Source organism: Leguminivora glycinivorella, chromosome 10, assembly GCF_023078275.1.
Source record: "Leguminivora glycinivorella isolate SPB_JAAS2020 chromosome 10, LegGlyc_1.1, whole genome shotgun sequence".
Classification (NCBI taxonomy): domain Eukaryota; kingdom Metazoa; phylum Arthropoda; class Insecta; order Lepidoptera; family Tortricidae; genus Leguminivora; species Leguminivora glycinivorella.
Window position 1 is genome coordinate 20369006 of NC_062980.1, and position 17494 is coordinate 20386499.

Genomic DNA, 17494 nt, shown 5'->3' on the forward strand with positions numbered 1-17494 from the left:
CTGGGCCACCAGCGATTCAGCCTATGGGCTATTTTATGCGCAGGTAATGAAAGCGTAGTTTAATAAAAAATACCCACTGTATACAAATACATGCATACTTAACTAATAGTCTTACTACCTTTTTACAAATACAAGAAACATTAAAAAAGCTTCGTATGATTAAAACAAAAGCTAAAACCCGACGTATTTCTTCAAAAGCACTAGAATTCACTTCACAATATGGCCGACTTCGGGATTAAAGCGGCAGCTAAACCTCAAAAAGCTGTAGGTATTTGCTGAGTTGCTTCTAAAGCTCTTTGTGAGCTTTTTCGTTGGCGTGGAAAAGTTTTAGAGCTCATTAGGTATTCGCATTATTCATAGTTAAATTGATATTTTTGACTTTTCGTACCCACTTACTTATGAAGTGTTCTTATTTAAATACATATTATTAACTTATTTAATTATTTATCAAGCAATCATTAATCTATTTCTTTCTAAAATCTTTTAAGTAATATCTGTCGTTGTATTTATCCACCTCTATATTAAATTGTAAAGTTCAAAAACAATAAAAAAACATTTATTTTACAAAGTCTATTTATCTTGTAACAGATGATTCTACATATAAACTTGTAAACTAATTTTGCAAACAATCTTAAATTAGGTCCTTATTGCATATCCGGAAAACGTATCAGCAAGTGTTCCTTCATAAATTGTTGCGTTTCTATTGATGTTTCATGGTATTATCGTTTAATTTCGTCATACATTGCTCCGAGAAAAACCATCTCCTGTTTTTCGCTTGTTTTTATTGGCAGCCATGTCACATTTATAGTGCTAAAATAATTATGTTTGTGTAAAGTGATTGTAGGCGACGGAATTAGATACCAACCTCCGTGCTGCGTGCGTTCTGACATGCAGGTCGGTACGGATGCCGCTGCCAGCGCGCGTCTTTTGTTTCTGTACATATTTTTTTGCCCTGTTCTGTCATGGCAGTAGGTAAGCAACAAATGTATAGCTTTTGCACAACTTTTTGTAAATATTTGTGTAAATTTGTATATATTCTTTGCTTTTTGTTGTGCGTTGTGTACATAATTATAATATACTGTACAGCTGTAGTTTTACGCGTTTTATTCACCATCAGCGGCTCGACAGCTTACAGTGATTATAACGTCGATGTAATTACACATCCATACGAGTTGCTGTACAGTTTAGTATCCCCTGCTAATTATTATAATGTTTACTGTTCTTATTCTTCCATTTCTTCTGAATTGAAGGCCCTTAGTCGGTGCGTAGGTCTTTTCGCAATTTAGCTAATGTGAGGTTCTTTGCAAGCTTCATTGGTTGATACCCAACGCGCCACGTATCCATTATGGTCAAGATACACAATGTTTTCTTCACTATCAAACACAAAATCCTCCAACGAAACATTCATATAAGCACCATATTTCTTCTTTGCCTTGGTTTCCCTATCTAATTTATAAATAACTTTTTCGGAATCATCTGCAAGATATACGTCACCGAATTTCCCAACTGACAGAGCGTGTTTCTTATCAGAGATGAGATCCCAGGTTTTCCAGCTGTCGCTGGCCTTATTAAAATTGTATAATTTGCCTTCAGACGAATAATACCATTGAGTTTCATTCTTTAAGACACTGACCATATCAGTGACAACGAAGTTTTCTAAGTTAGCATAACCAGTGATGGAGCTTGCAGTTTTGTTGAAGTAAGCACAACTACCATCCGCGTTGATCATGTATAGCGTGTCTTCATACCGAAGTCTGACAGGATATGTAGGTCGACCGTAATACAAAAACTTTCTTTTGATGTAACCGGCTCCCTCTTTGTATTTGTACGTGTATATTATACTATAATTTTTGAGCTGACCGGAGTACAAGACTTGGTTATCTTGGTCTACGGCTAGACCTGCTGTGTCTTCTGTATCGATGCTGCGTATTTTGGATTCATTGAGGAAGAATGCTATGGTTTGTTTTTCGACATGTACATAGAGTATGTTGGTGTTGCGGTCGATGGCGAGCTGGCGGTCGGTGATGGCGAACCCCTCGATTAGAGTGTGCTTGGAGTAGCAGAGTTCCTGGATGCAGGCGTCACAGTTGCCGTGAGCCGCAGCGAGCGATGTCGCAAATACCAGCAGCATAAACATCTGTGAACAAAAGTAAGACTTTTTAGTCCCTGGGTAGGTCTCAAAGAATATAAATTAGACTAAGATCCTGTTTCAAATCCCGGTATGTATTTATTTGGATGGTGAGCGTAGATATTTGTTCCTGAGTCATGGATGTTTTCTGTGTAGGTATATTATCATTTAACTACTTACGTCCGGTTTCCGTACCACAACCATCTACGAAAGGTCATGGAGACAACTTAAAATGGGCAATGGGCATTTCGGAAGAGTTCGGTCTCCACAGTGCAGCATTTAACACACATTTAACCATATATTAATATATTACGTACTATGCCTATATTTGTTTTAAGTTTTCAATTTTATTTCAACTTTGCTGTTCGGGATTCATATACAGTAACTTAATTTCATTTATTTAGACGAAACCGTCCAACACTACTACTCACACATTGACTAGTTTCCTACTCTTGTCTTTATCAGTTTCGTTACGGCAATTATCAATTTTGTTTACCTATTCCTTTTTCAATTTAGTTATTTACAATATGTGACCAACGGCAAGCTTGAAATACAGAGAAAAATATGTGTCTTCATATCCCCATGTCACAACAAATAAAATTATCCATATATTTTAAGACAGGCTGATATTTATTAGGACTGACAGTTAATTCAAAGTCTCAATATGTGACATTAAATTAGTACTGAGATGACATCTATTGGGACTGCTAGCAAAAGCTGAGCGCCTGATACTTGCTCGTACAGTCAGCCAAAAAAGTGCTTTACCACTTTTCGACCTTATGTGTTTAAAATAGAGTCTAAAAGTGGTAAACCACTTTCTTGGCTGACCGTACAATCGGATTGACTAAGAAAATTTCTAATTTTGAGAAACTTCGATATTATCACCATATTAAATAAATACTATTTTAACATAACTAACAAATTCCTTGCCCAAACCACATGACAATACTTTACGTAGATTCTAAATAAGCACAATATCGTGATTAAAATAAATATTTCCTGTTGACATGTTAAGCACAAGTACTTCCACCTCAGAATATGGTCCGAGGTTGGTACATTGCGAATTTGATTGGTCGGCTAAATCTCAATAAACATGTCAGTAGTCCGCATAGTAACTAAATTTGAATACGGGAAAGCCCTTACTTTTTATGCTCATTGGATGTTTACAATATAATCTTTACCATAAATACCGCTTCCTACCAAGAGGCGGACCGTATAGGTCTGTTTGCCACCGACGTAAAAAAAATTACTTCACACAACTGCTGCAAATCTAATAGAAATAGAAATAGAAATCTTTATTTCTTAGAATATGGTACATACAGAGCTGAGATGGTCAAGTTACAATTGGTGCGGCATATTCTGCCTACATCGGCGTAGAAATATTACAATTTATTAATAACTAAGGAACTCGTTAACTGAATAAAAACACATGTCTAGTAACCAACCAAACATTTTCCTCTGGAAGTTATTTAAATCTGTTATTGATGCAATGTCTTTAGGAATCTTGTTATACAATTTGATTGCCATAATATATACATTTTTACTATATATGCTTAATCTATGTCTAGGAACGTATAGTTTATGTGGATACCTCCCAGTAGTCTTATTATGAATAACATCATGTAGTGGAAACAGATCTGGATGTTTCCTCACAAATGTGACAACTTCATATATATATAAGCAGGGCAGGGCAAATATTTAAAGAACTAAAAATCAAGAATTTTTAGTTCTTTAAATATTTGCCTGCAGTGGGCTAAATATTGAGCGCCTGATACAGCTCTAATACATTTTTTTTGCGTAATGAATGCTCTCTGAATATCTACTGAGTTGCCCCAAATTGTCAGTCCGTATCGTAAAATCGACGATACATATCCATGATATGCGGAGAGTGCAGCCTCTTTAGATGATAAAATTAAGGCCGACGTAAGCATTAAAACACATTAAAATGTGAAATATTTATTGCATAGTTATATTCATAGTCATTTATTTTATAAAACCAACTTACTCATTGAAATTGTAATTACAAAAGTGCATTTATAAAAAAATTGTCCCATGTTATGTACAAAAAATTATAAAAAATAAGTAATTATGCAGACTGTATTCCATCAGCTAATGAGTTAGTATACATACAACGTGTTGCTTTTGATTTCCGTTAATTTTAAGGGGAGATTAGGTTAACGTAAATTATACTGGGTAGGCCCTGTCACAAATGCAAAGAAAATATCTATAGGCTATTTATTACTTATTACACATTTACACACCTTAAAGTGGCCAACATTTTTTCAGCGACTTTTTATTTTTAATATCTCATTATGAGATTATCTCATTATTTTGTATGAGATTCTCATACAAAATAAATATAAGCATCAGTGTAGGTACACTATTATGGTTGTCATTGACATTGTCTGTCACGATTTAGACTTAACAAAATTCGCAATACATACCTCTTAGGAAATTGTATTTTAAAAGTCTGTGGGGTAGGTATAATTATAGTTTTTTTTTTGCTTTGGTTGCCGGGCCCACCCGGTATACATTGTTAAATGATGGTTAATACCTACTTACTACACAGACACAAACAAAAAAAAACAGATGTCGTAAATTTTCTACCAATGTTAGTGCTTAATTGATCATCTAACTAGAAAATTTGTGTATAAATTCCTTCATTTCTACCATGCTGCACCGAACTTGGTAGAAAAGTAACGATTTCTGTAAACTACAGACTGGAGAGGTATTTTAAAAAAATTGTAAGAATGATTTCAACCAGGACCTTGTACTAGCACGACGCGGAAACGTTTGTTTTGTGTTACTGAAAAATCAAAGTTAAAGTCAAAATCTGTGCATGGCTTTTCGGTTGGCACCCAATGCGCCACGTATCCATCATAGTCCAGAAACACAATATTCTCTTCTCTATCAAATACGAAATCTTCTATTGAGGCATTTGTATAAGCACCATACTTTATTATATTCATTTCTCTGTCTAATTTATATATCACTTTTTCATTAACGTCTACAAAATATACATCACCGAATTTACCCATGGACAGATTGTGTTTCTTATCAGAGACGAGATAATATACCTTGTTTCCATTGGCGTCCCAGTTATATCTGTAAAGTTGGTTATCGGCAGTAAAAAACCATGCACTTTCATTCATCACAGTGACCATATCGGTGACAGGGAAGTTTTCTAAGTTATGGTAACCCGTGATGGAATTTGAAGTTCTGTCTAAGAAAGCGCTTGTGCCATCGGCGTTGATAATGTATAGTGTATTGGCTTCATGTCGCAGCTTAGCAGGTGGTGTCGGGCGACCAATATCTAAAAGTGTTAGTTTGGTGTAACCGCCGTCTTCATATTTGTACGTGTATAATGCACTATAATCTACGAACCGACCTGAATACAACATTTGGGTGTTTTGGTCAACGGCCAAACCTACTGTTCTTTCTGAATCGACTTTTCGCATTTTGGCTTCATCGAGAAAAAACGCTATGGTTTGAAAGTTGATATGGACATAGACTATGTTGTTGGCGCGGTCGATTGCCAGTTGATGGCCAGTTATATTGAAACCCTCGATTAAGGTCTTCTTGGAGTGGCAGATCCCCTGGATGCAGGCGTCACAGTCGGCGTAAGCCGTGGCGAGAACCGTCATAAATACTAAGAAAATGATCATGATATCTGTGAACAAAAGCAATATCTATGTAACTAAATGTATTTACCGAAAATCAGAGAAACGTTTATCTGCAACATACACGGTGAAATATAAAGGACCATTTAAACTTTGCACAGTGACTTTTCAGGTCTTAATGGACAAGATTTATTATGGGACCAATGCATGGCTGTTTCAAACATTTCGACCACCATGATGCCATTCATTAAATTTCTATGGAACAGCCAATTTTTTTCGTGATTTCAGCATTGATCCCATAATAAAAGTTGTTCATTATGACCTCAAAAGTCGCTATGCAAAGATTGAACGGTCCTTTTATTTCACCCTGTATAGGCACAGTCAACCAATTGGAACCACTCTACAACCATGTCAAAATGACAAGCAGTAAGAAATTTATTAGAATCTTATTTATAAACGTCACTATGACATAGTTCTACAGTGGCCTAGGGTTCCAATTGGTTGACTATACTTACGCCACTTTTTAATACATTTGATTTTACTTCATTATAACACTGTATTTGTTACTTACATATGAAAATTATGTTTATTTTCTCATCATGATCATTAAAAATTACATAATAAATTCTAAATATAAAAAATAATTGTAAAATAATATCCTCCCCTTTTTTGTTGCCAGACAATATGATGTCACCAAATCACCAAAAGCGTTCTTACCTGTTGTTGCCGAGCATATAGGTACTATTCTAAATGGTTTTACATTGGATTATTTTTGCCAGTGTGTAGTTATTGTTACTTAATTTTAGTGATGTTATGACGCATTTCCTTATGATTCGATTGATATGTTTCAGATGAATTATATGTGTATGTTTGTTATCAGCATTGGAAGTTAATGCACATTCTACGTATTGCTTTGGTTTATGAATACTAGTACTAGTAGTCACTTAATTCTGTTACGGTTATTTACTTTTAGTTTGATTAGCCAAAAATATAAATTAAAAATCGAAACGATCAGATCATGAAAAGTTAAAGAATCACTTTTAAATTATTTATGTTACCTATAATCGTTTAACACTTCAAAGAACGACAAAGGCACGCAAGTTTCATAGATGAAATATAAGATCATACCATTCCATACATTAAAACGCGACCGCCTAAGAACGCGCATACACTACACCACACAGATGGCGCCACAAAAAAAATGTCTTGTAGCTTTCGATTATACTTGTAGATGGCGTTAAGTGTCACTTTTGACATAGATTTATGGCTCGAAAGTGACACTTAACGCCAATCTACAAATAATCGATGGCAACAAGGCATTTTTTTGTGGCGCCATCTATGTCGTGTGGTGTAGTGTATACGCGTTCTTAGGCGGTCGCATTTTAATGTATGGGATGGTATGATCTTCTTATATTTAATCTATGCAAGTTTCTAACAAGTCACAAGCTCCCCCGTGCGGTGCTCAATATACCTTGGTTATCAATAAATTTTTAAGTGTATCAAAATCAGTGTTTCTATCAAGACTACAATCAACCATCAAGAATCACATCTAAGGTGTACGACTCGTACACCTTAGTTACTCGTAGCCTTAGTGCGTTTTCACACTATCCAATCCGATATCGGATGTAGGAAGTTTTTCAAAGGCAAAAATCAAAGATGGCGGCTTGAATATATGGGATATCGGTCCTACATCCGATATCGGATCAGATAACGCAAAAGCACTTAGCCCATCTGCCATCAAACTGCATAGTTAACATGTCCCGCCCAGCTTAATTTTAGTTCGGCAATGATGTAACCTCTAAATAGAGCCCATTTTTGCTGCTTTCACTAATTTTGTTGGTAAATTACGTTGCTGCTGCATTGCTAATTTAAATCTCATTTCATCAGATAAGATTTTATCTCCATTTTCTGGTACTGCAGGTGTAATCTGAAGTTTATTATAATTTTATAAGGGCCACATTCATAATCAGACATTCATTCTGCGAGTTGTACTCACTATCCTATCCTCACTTGTACTATTTATATATTCTGTGTCCTCACTAATACATTACAATTGCGACACAAGTGCGGAAAAGAGGATGTTCGAAATGAAGGCGATAAAGCGACACGACTTACAAATTCCCTCTTCGCATGTGTACCTATCGTACAACGATTTTCAGTACATATGGCCCTTTGAAGTTTCGACCTGACAAGCAATGTAAATCAATTTTTTCCATTATTACACTATGATGTTGAGTTCTAGAGGTACATGTATCCACTGAATACGCCTACCATATATAACCGGTGGATACTCTACTTAATAATGAATTGTAAAACATGAAAAAAATAGACCAGTTACATTTGCCCCTCAGTTGAGATTTGCCCCGCTGTACTTTACGAACTACTGCGGAAATAAAACACCATGTGTACCTACTGAAAAAATATTTTATAAATTTTTAAAGAGTAAGTACTTATAACTTATAACCTAATGCCTCTACACCTCAATCACCTCATACAACTCCTTTGAAGATAAGGCCGTGGGAACATAGGTAAAATTTGATGCATCATTCCCTCCTTGGACAAGTTCGAGAAGAAAGCTCTTGCCGGGTGACAAGTCCTTAACAACGTGAGGTTCTATGCATGCCACGCCGGTTGACACCCAACGCGCCACGTATCCAGCATGATCTTGATCAAGAAACACGATGTTCTCTTTACTATCAATTACAAAATCATCCAATGAAGCATTCCAATAAGCACCATATTTTTTCATTTCCTTCGTTTCTCTGTCTAATATATAAATAACTTTTTCCGAGTCATTTCCAAAATATACATCTCCGTATTTACCAATTGACAGGATGTGTCTTTCGTCAGATATGAGATCCCAGGTCTTCTTGCCATTGTTGTCCCAGCTAAACCTGTATAGTCTGTTAGAAGAAGAAAAGAACCATTGAGTTGCATTTCTTACATTGACCATATCGGTGACATGGAAGTTTTCTAAGTTATCATAACCAGAGAATTCTTTTGAAGTTTTGTCGTAGTAAGCACATTTACCACCCATGAAGATTGAATAGAGAGTGTCTTCATACCGAAGTCTCGCAGATTGTCTTAGTGAACTAAAATCATAAAATATTTTTTCGGTGTAGTCGCCTTGTTCGTATTTATATGCGTATACTTTACCATCAGATTGACTTGAATAAAAAACTTGGGTATCTTGGTCAACGGCTAAACCTGATACGCTTCCTTTATGGACATTTCGCATTTTGGCTTCATCAAGGAAAAACGCTATGATATTATCGTAGGTTGCGAAATAGAGTATGTTTTTGCTCCGGTCGATGGCGAGTTGATTGCGAATGGGAAACCCCTCGATGAGGATATTCTTAGAGTGGCAAATCCCCTGGATGCAGGCGTCACAGTCGGCGCGCGCTGCAGCAAGCGCGCTCACAAATACCAAGAGCGTAAGCATAATGGTGCCTGTGAACAAAAGTATTACCTATTAGTCATTGCGTTATCCCGACATTTGGCACGGCTCATGGGAGCCTGGGGTCCGCTTTGACAACTAATATCAAGATTTGGCGTAGGCACTAGTTTTTACGAAAGCGACTGCCACCTGACCTTCCAACCCGCAGGGTAAACTAGACCTTATTGGAATTGTCCGGTTTCCTCACGATGTTTTCCTTCATTTAAATAAGAAAATACAATTCAGCATACAAAAGTATTCATGAGCTAAATAAGAAAATACAATTCAGCATACAAAAGTATTCATGAAATAATATTAACAGACTAGGGACGGTCACGGACATTAAGCTGGACATTTCATAGCTTAACCAAGGATAATTTATATAGGATTTACAACCTTCATACTAAGAATCGTACCTCGATTTTTTAGCACCACCTATTAATAGTACATTACGATACAAGTGCGTAAAAAAGGAAGTTACTTACGAATTTCCTTTTCGCACGTGTATCGTACGACGTTTTTCAGTACAGATGGGCCTCCGAAGTTTCGACCTGGCATATAATGAACCACTTCTCGCATTAGTCCGTAAAAAAAACACCATCTGTACTGAAAATACTGTTATAACTACACTGATGATGACCACAATTTTTTTTTTTTAAATGTGTATTGACGTGATATCATGATATTAAAATAAAGAAGCATGTCATTAGTTCTTATAAAAAATTAATACCACGCAAAAATATTTGAGGAAAATATGATTTTGGCCACTTCCAGGCTGCGAAACAGCGCCATCTAGTTTTAAGCCTAAAAGGCAGATACATTTCAAGGGTACGCCTTTTTGTATGGGCTTTGTCTGTCCTGAATTATACGTCCTTGGCTTATATGAAATAACAAAATTATTGTGGTCTCTAAAATCATGTAAATGGTTCAACAATTTATAGTCTGTGAGTGTAACTATAGAAAATTCATTAAAATAAGTACATTATATTATACTAATAATTACTATACTATTTTATTTTACTAATAATAATTATGTCATAAAGTCATAAGAAATACTATTGGGCATTTTTACGAGAACAATCACCAAAAAATATTTTCTAAGGTAGGTAGATTTATAGACAAAAATTGTCGATGTGGCTCGGAAAGCGGCCAAGCTCAAGTGGGACTGGGCTGGACACGTCTGCCGCATGCCGAGTGAGCTGTGGGCTAAGATTGCCACAGAGTGGCAACCCGGCCTAACGCGAGGATCCGGCAGACCCCGCCGGCGATGGCGGGACGACTTGGATTGCTTCCTTAACAACTGGCCCGAAACTGCCCGAGATCGGGAAGATTGGAAAAAGAGGGGGGAGGCCTTTGCCCAGCAGTGGGACACAACAGGCTCCTAATAATAATAATATAAGGTAGATTTTATGTTTTTCCTACTCATAATCACGAGCCCTTTTGATCTAGGACAAAACAAGAGACAAGAAAATGATCCTAAAATTTTCTATTATTTTGCATACTTTCCATTTTGTAACCGCTGTACAGAGCGTTTGAAAAACGAATGTTTGAATGGTAACGAAGTGGAAAAAATAAATTTGGGACGCTTTTTTCCGCCTAGTAGGATGAAAAGGGCTCGTGATTCTGAGTAGGAAAAACATTAAATTCACCTATTTTAGAAAAAAATTTTTTGAATATTTTTGCGGAAATGGCCAAACAACCACCTATCCAAGCAAGGGCTGACCTGGAAAATTCCGGAAAAAGAGGGCAAGGTCGCCCACGTACCACCTGGAGAAGCACAGTGGAAAAAGAGGCGGCATCAGTTGGCCTCGGCTGGGCGGAGCTGGAGGAGGCCGCGCTGGACCGTGAAGAATGGAAATCCCTTCTAAGAGCCCTATGTCCCTCGTCAGGGACACAGGGATAACAGGATATCACCATCATCATCAATAATATGTCACATCATTCTCCTTCAGAGAAAACATAACAAATAATTCCAGAAGAAAAAGATAAATAAATAAAATAAATAAGTTTTTTGCAAAAAAAAATCATTTTTAGCACCAGCTTTTATCGCCGACTGTACTTTTCTTTCAACGGTTATGTACTACTGCTCTCCGAGACATTCTAAAAACCCCTTACTCGATGGGGATACGTCGTTTCATAACAGAGTTGACCCCCTTTCTGCTCCATCATCAGATCAGATCCATGATACCATAATATTGCATTGTCACGTGATTAACATATGTGTGCAAAATTTAAGATTGGAAACCGGGAAGTGGGTCAAATTAGGCTTCTACGTTTTGATGCACACTAACATACTAACAAGGCAAGTTGAATAAAAGCTTGTAAGAAGGCTTTTATTTCTGGTAAAAAATAACTTATTCAGAATCTAACACCTATGTTACACCAGGCCCTCATTTGAGGTATATTATTTATTTATTTATTTATTAGTAAAAACATGTTTACATGACATTACAGTAAAACCAATGCGTCACGAAACTTAGATTTTAACAAAAAAGAGAGAAAATAAATAGAACAAAATTAAAAATAAAATTAAACAATTGATTTGGGCGATGACGTCACAGCGTGGCTCCGTTGCGTCGTTTGCCCCGGTGTGGGATTTGGCAGGTTGCCCCGGAACCGCCGAAAAACCACACCTTTCGGCCAGAAGTCTGCGCTCGCGATGGTGTCCTGCAGCGGCCGCGGCACGCGCACAACGAACGAGCTGAAGTGCACGTAGTGACGCGACTGCAGCTGTTGCACCCTCAGCGTGTAGCCAGTCTTCCGGCGAACGTAGTCCACCACCTCGTCAGCCATGGCGGAGTAATGCAGGCGAGACACGTAGAGCGCCCTACTCGGTGTGGCAATCCGTAGACCAGAATTCACCGGTTCCGCAGAGCCACACATAGTCTTGCGAGCCGCTCTGCGCGCCTTGCTCTTCTTTTCCACCAATGTGAACCCCTCTTCATCCACATTGGTGCGGGAAGTATTTTCTTGGCAGGTGCCCGTACTTCACATCCCTTTGTAGTTGGTGCATTGACCCGGCTAGTTGCAGTAGACTGGCCGGCGGTGACGTCAGCGTATGCACGCTGACACCGTGATTTCGACGAAATAGGAGTCGGCCGCGCGCGCGGAGGGAGGGGCGCGCGCGGGGCGGCGGCACGTGCAGCATGTTTGTTAATTAAAACATTGTTATATATTTATAATGTATTATATTTTTATATGACGTTGTACAATAAAGAAGAAGAGAAAAGTGACAACAGTTTTTACAGCATGTCATATTTGAAAGTAGAAATATTAAACTACTTAAAGGAAAAGGTTTTAATACCGAACATTCTCGGCCCTTTCAATAGGAAATTAACTTAAATAACTTAATTAATAGGTAACAAAATAATTTTAGCTATTGGCCTAATGAATACTCCTTTCTGGGTTCTTACTTGAACAGATCTCACTAAATTATCAGACGTATTTTTGTTGATTGATATTATTGTACCTAGCGGCCAACAAGCAGGCGGAGTTGCTTCGTCTTTCAATAAAACTATTTGACCAATTTGTAAATTGGCTCTTCTCTGCAGCCACTTGCTTCTTGGTTGCAGTTCACTCAAATAATTGTTATAAAACTGTACCCAAAACTTTTGTTTTATTTGAGTAATTTTTTGAAACATATTTAATCTATTTTCGGCTTTATCGACAATACTAGGCTCAGGTATATCTGAAATTGGAGACCCAATCAAAAAGTGAGCCGGTGTTAGGCAAACAATATTATCATTATCAGGGATATCAAAAACAGAACATAAGGGCCTTGAGTTTAAAACACCCTCTATCTGAACGAGAACTGTGTAAAAGAACTCATATGTCAATCTGACATTACCTAAATATCTTTTCAGTAAACTTTTTACAGACTTTATCCCAGCCTCGTATATTCCACCCATGTGGCTGGCGAGAGGAATGGTGAATTTCCACTGAATAGAATTGACATTACAATAATCTATTACTTGACTGTATGAAGTGTCACTTTTAAATAATTGATACAATTCATGAAGCTCGTTATTTGCTCCTTTAAAATTTGTAGCGTTATCCGAGTACAAATGCGTACAGTAACCTCTTCGACTAATAAATCGTTTTAAGGCGCAAATAAAGGCTTGTGAGGACAATTCTGTAACTAACTCTAGGTGTATTGCCTTAGTTGACAGACATATAAACAAACATATATATCCTTTGGTATACTTACTATTTCGAAGCATAGAATTTCGAATATATACTGCTCCGCTAAAATCAACACCAACATGTAAGAAAGCTCGTGTTAAAGTGACTCTAGGAGCGGGTAAGCTAGCCATCTGCTGCTCACAGGCTTCAGCGTTGTATCGAACACAGCGAACGCAGCTATGTATGACCTTTCTGACTTCCATACGACCGTTAATTGGCCAATATTTTAGCCTAAGCCCAAAAAGTGTACCTTGTATGCCTATGTGCAACAAACGAAGGTGAAACTGTTCAATTAGTAGAGTTGTCACGTGTTCTTTTCCTGGTAATACTATCGGGTGTGCTTGACTGTAAGGTATGTTAGAATTTTGTATACGACCACCCGTACGAATAATGTCATCGTCATCAAGAAAAGGGTTGAGCTTACGTAGAGGGCTTGACTTGTAAGTGTATAAGCTTCGAACATCAGTGTGTGTATTCTCACTGGAAGTACTATGCGAGTTTGTATTATTTGTGGACTGTATAATGTGTAACTTCAATGTATGTAACTCATGGTACTCCTTAGAGAAATGTACACGCTGAATCGTTTGAATTATGAAGTTGTGTGCACTTTTCAATTCCTGTGTTGTAAGAAAGGACACAATTTTAGTCAAGTTACGCAAGTTATTAATAAATCTAAACATATAAGCTAATACTCTTGTCAGTTTATTAAAGCTCGAATGTTTCTGAAAATATGTATAGAAATCATCCTGTGTATTTTGTTGGTTTACTGTATGAGCGGTGCGTGGCTCGATCGCTTCAATCTTACTGTCACGGTCAGAGATTACAGGCGATGACGTCATTGGCCATGTGTTAGGATCTCGAAGCAGCCAATCTGGACCGTTCCACCACAGTGAGGTGCTCTGTAAGTTCTGTGGGTAAACTCCTCGTGTAAGTAAATCAGCAGCGTTCTCTTTTGTATTGACGTAATTCCACATCTCACACTTGGTCAATTCTATGATCTCCATGAGTCTGTGAGACACAAATGTGTGAAGTTTCTTGTATGGTGACTTGATCCAATGTAACACAATTTGTGAATCTGTGAATAATACAATATCATGTATACTAAATTTGTCTTTGAAAGCTCTTCTCACCTTGTCTACTAAGCGCGCAAGTAATAAGCATCCAGACAATTCCAGTCGAGGCAACGATTGGACATGAGTAGCTGGACTGACTCTTGTTTTCGCCATAACCAGACTGCAGGTGGGTTGTTTGTTCGGATATGTAGCTCTGAAGTATGTAACAGCACCGAATGCCTTCGCAGATGCATCACTGAATCCTAATAAGGTTATGCGTGTTGGTATATCTGTAAAATAATATCGAGGGACTTTTATGTTTTGTAGCTCAGGTAGATTTTCTTGAAATCCTAACCAAGTTTTTTGTAGGTCTTCTGGAATGACCATGTCCCAATCAATCTTGGCCTTCCAAATGTCTTGCATGAGTATCTTCGCTATGATGACCGTTGGCGCTAGTATGCCAATAGGATCGTATATTTTTGCTATTGCAGACAGTATATTCCGTTTAGTAAGCTTGAACTGTTGTAGCTCTGGAATAGCTGTAGTAAGCGTGTCGCTCTGTGGTAACCACTTCACTCCCAACGTCTTGACAGCTCCGCTAGGGGTAAAATCATAAGTGTCATCATTAGTAGGAACAGTACTTGAGAGTATTTGAGGCTCATTCGTAGTCCACTTGTGAAGCACGAAGTTTCCCTTTTGTAAAACTTCTATGAGTTGACAACAAACCTGTTGTGCTTGGTCAAGAGTGTCAGCTCCAGATAGGAAGTCATCCATGTAACATTCAGACTCGATGATGTCGGCGGCTTCTGGATATTCTGTTTTGTGTTGTCCAGCTAACATGCGCAAAGTCCTGCATGCTAGATAAGGCGCGCATTTTGTACCGTATGTTACAGTCTTTAACTGAATGCACTTCAAAGGCTCTGACTTCGAATCTCGCCATAAGATTCGCTGTAGCGGTCTTTGCTCTTCTTTAACCAAAATAGTCCTAAACATTTTGACTATGTCGCAAGTGAACGCATATTTGTACATTCTAAATCGCAGTATTATGTCGAGTACGTCGTTGTATATGTTCGGCCCGTCTAACATTATGTCATTTAGACTCAATCCCGATGACGTCTTGCTACTTGCATTGAAAACAGTTCTCAATTTGGTAGAACGACTTTCTGGCCTTAAAATACCTAAATGTGGCAAGAAACATTGCGGCTCTTGTGTGTTTTGAAAGTTATCAATATACTCAGCGTGACCCAACTCGATGTATTCATCAATGAACGCCTTGTATAATGTGTAGAGTGTATGATCTTTTTGAAACTTTGTCTCAAGACTTAATAGGCAGCGATAGGCTTTATGAAATGAATTACCTAATTTTTGAACCTTTTCGTTTTGTATGGGCATTTCTACTACGAAATTACCAGTGTCAGCTTGCACTGTTGTGTCAAGAAACAACTGTTCACAATATTTTTGTTCTGGTGTAAACACGACCTTAGGACTTACCTCTTCCTGTTGCCAAAACCTAACTAATAAGTCATCAGTTGTAGGCGCGTCAACAATATGTAAAGCTATATGAGAGCTATGTGACTTATGTGTGCCCGATATACATTCTTTGAGGGGACCTCCAACGACCCACCCTAAAACAGTTTCGATCAGTAAAGGTTTGTTTAGTCCTAGGCTAATTGTATTATTTAGCAATAGCGAATAGAAATATTCCATTCCTATAAGAAGGTCTATTTCGCCAGGTTCATAAAATGTAGGGTCCGCAAGCAATTTGTTAATCTTGGCGGGAATGTTCCATGTACTTGTGTTTATGTGAACATGTGGTAATGGAAGGGTTATTTTCTCCATGACAATAAACTCAAGACTCGTTGTAAAGTCAGAATGTCTCGAAGCTATGTTAGCTTTCATACATAATTGCGTTTGCTTACCTGTCACGCCAACGCCGTATATATGGTGGTTATCGTGATGTAGCTTACTGTTCATGCGCTTGAGAAGCCCGTGAGCAATCATATGGACTTCGCTTCCATTATCCAACAAAACTCGCGCAGGATGCCATTTTCCTGTGTCATCTTGTATATTTATTATAGCTGTAGACAAAATAATTCGTTTACTCAAATTTGCTATATGCATTGTGGTAGGCGTCACAAAATTCTGTTGACTTTGTGTATGTGTAACGTCATTGACAGTTGTCGGTTTCGTTAAGGTATGTTGTGTGTTATGTGTCAACTGTTGCTGTGATATCGGTTGCCGCGGCAGCTGTTGCTGGGGCAGCTGTTGCTGTGTCTGCTGTTGCAGGGATTGCTGTTGCATCGAAATTGTAGCTGTGTTTTGCTGCTGTTGAGCTATAGGTTCTGTAGCAATAGAAATGTTCGCGCGTTTAGGGGGAGGGTTAGCAAGATGTATTAAACTATGATGCTTACCGTGGCATGTAGAACACGACTTTTTTGAGCATTTATGTTTGGCAGAGTAAGGCTGTAAGCAATTGTAACACAAAAACTTGGATTTTATGTAGTTTATGCGTTTGTCAACTGGCATTTCCAAAAATTGTATACATTTGGCAATAGTATGTTGCCCTTGGCAAAGAGTACATATGTCATTGCAATCATCAGATGTCGATATGTGAACGAGCTTGGGTATTGATTTGGATTGAGGAAATTTGTCAGACTTGTCATTCATTAGCTCGAATGCTGTTGCACGCAGCTTAAGAAAATCTAAAAGCTCCTTTATTGTAGGAATTGAAGTCTCTTTCCTTGTCAACTCCCATGCCGCTCTCAGAGAATTATCTAATTTCTGAGTTATTATATACACTAAAAGTACATCCCATTGCTCTACTGGCAGGTTCAAAGCACTTAGAGAATCTAAGCTCTGTTGCAATACATTTAAGAACTCTTTTATGTTAGATCTATTAAGTATAGGAAAACTCATAAAGCTCTTTAAGTGAAAGTTTACAATTATGGTCTGATTTTCGTACCTGTTTTCTAATATACTCATAGCTTTGTTGTAGTTTCCGTCGAGAATAAGAAGGGAGTTAATCAAACCCGCAGCTTCGCCCTTTAGGCAGCTCTTCAAATACTGCATGCGCTGC

General features: G+C 37.8%; 1 protein-coding gene across 3 annotated transcripts; it reads right to left on the reverse strand.

Annotated features, from left to right (window-relative positions):
- Nucleotides 1-555: 555 nt before the first annotated feature.
- LOC125230714 lies at nt 556-6888 on the reverse strand. Of its 3 annotated transcripts, XM_048135974.1 has the most exons (4): nt 6466-6888; nt 5517-5798; nt 5206-5441; nt 556-2137 (listed from the first exon to the last, which is right to left on the reverse strand). In XM_048135974.1, exons 2-4 carry the CDS (start codon nt 5791-5793, stop codon nt 1283-1285), a joined length of 1368 nt encoding a protein of 455 aa, XP_047991931.1. In that variant the 5' UTR covers nt 5794-5798; nt 6466-6888; the 3' UTR covers nt 556-1282. The 3 variants fall into 3 exon arrangements, with proteins under 3 accessions (XP_047991931.1, XP_047991930.1, XP_047991932.1); XM_048135973.1 differs by having other exon boundaries at nt 5206-5798; nt 6466-6881; XM_048135975.1 differs by lacking the exons at nt 5206-5441; nt 5517-5798; nt 6466-6888 and adding an exon at nt 2309-2533.
- Nucleotides 6889-17494: the final 10606 nt, after the last annotated feature.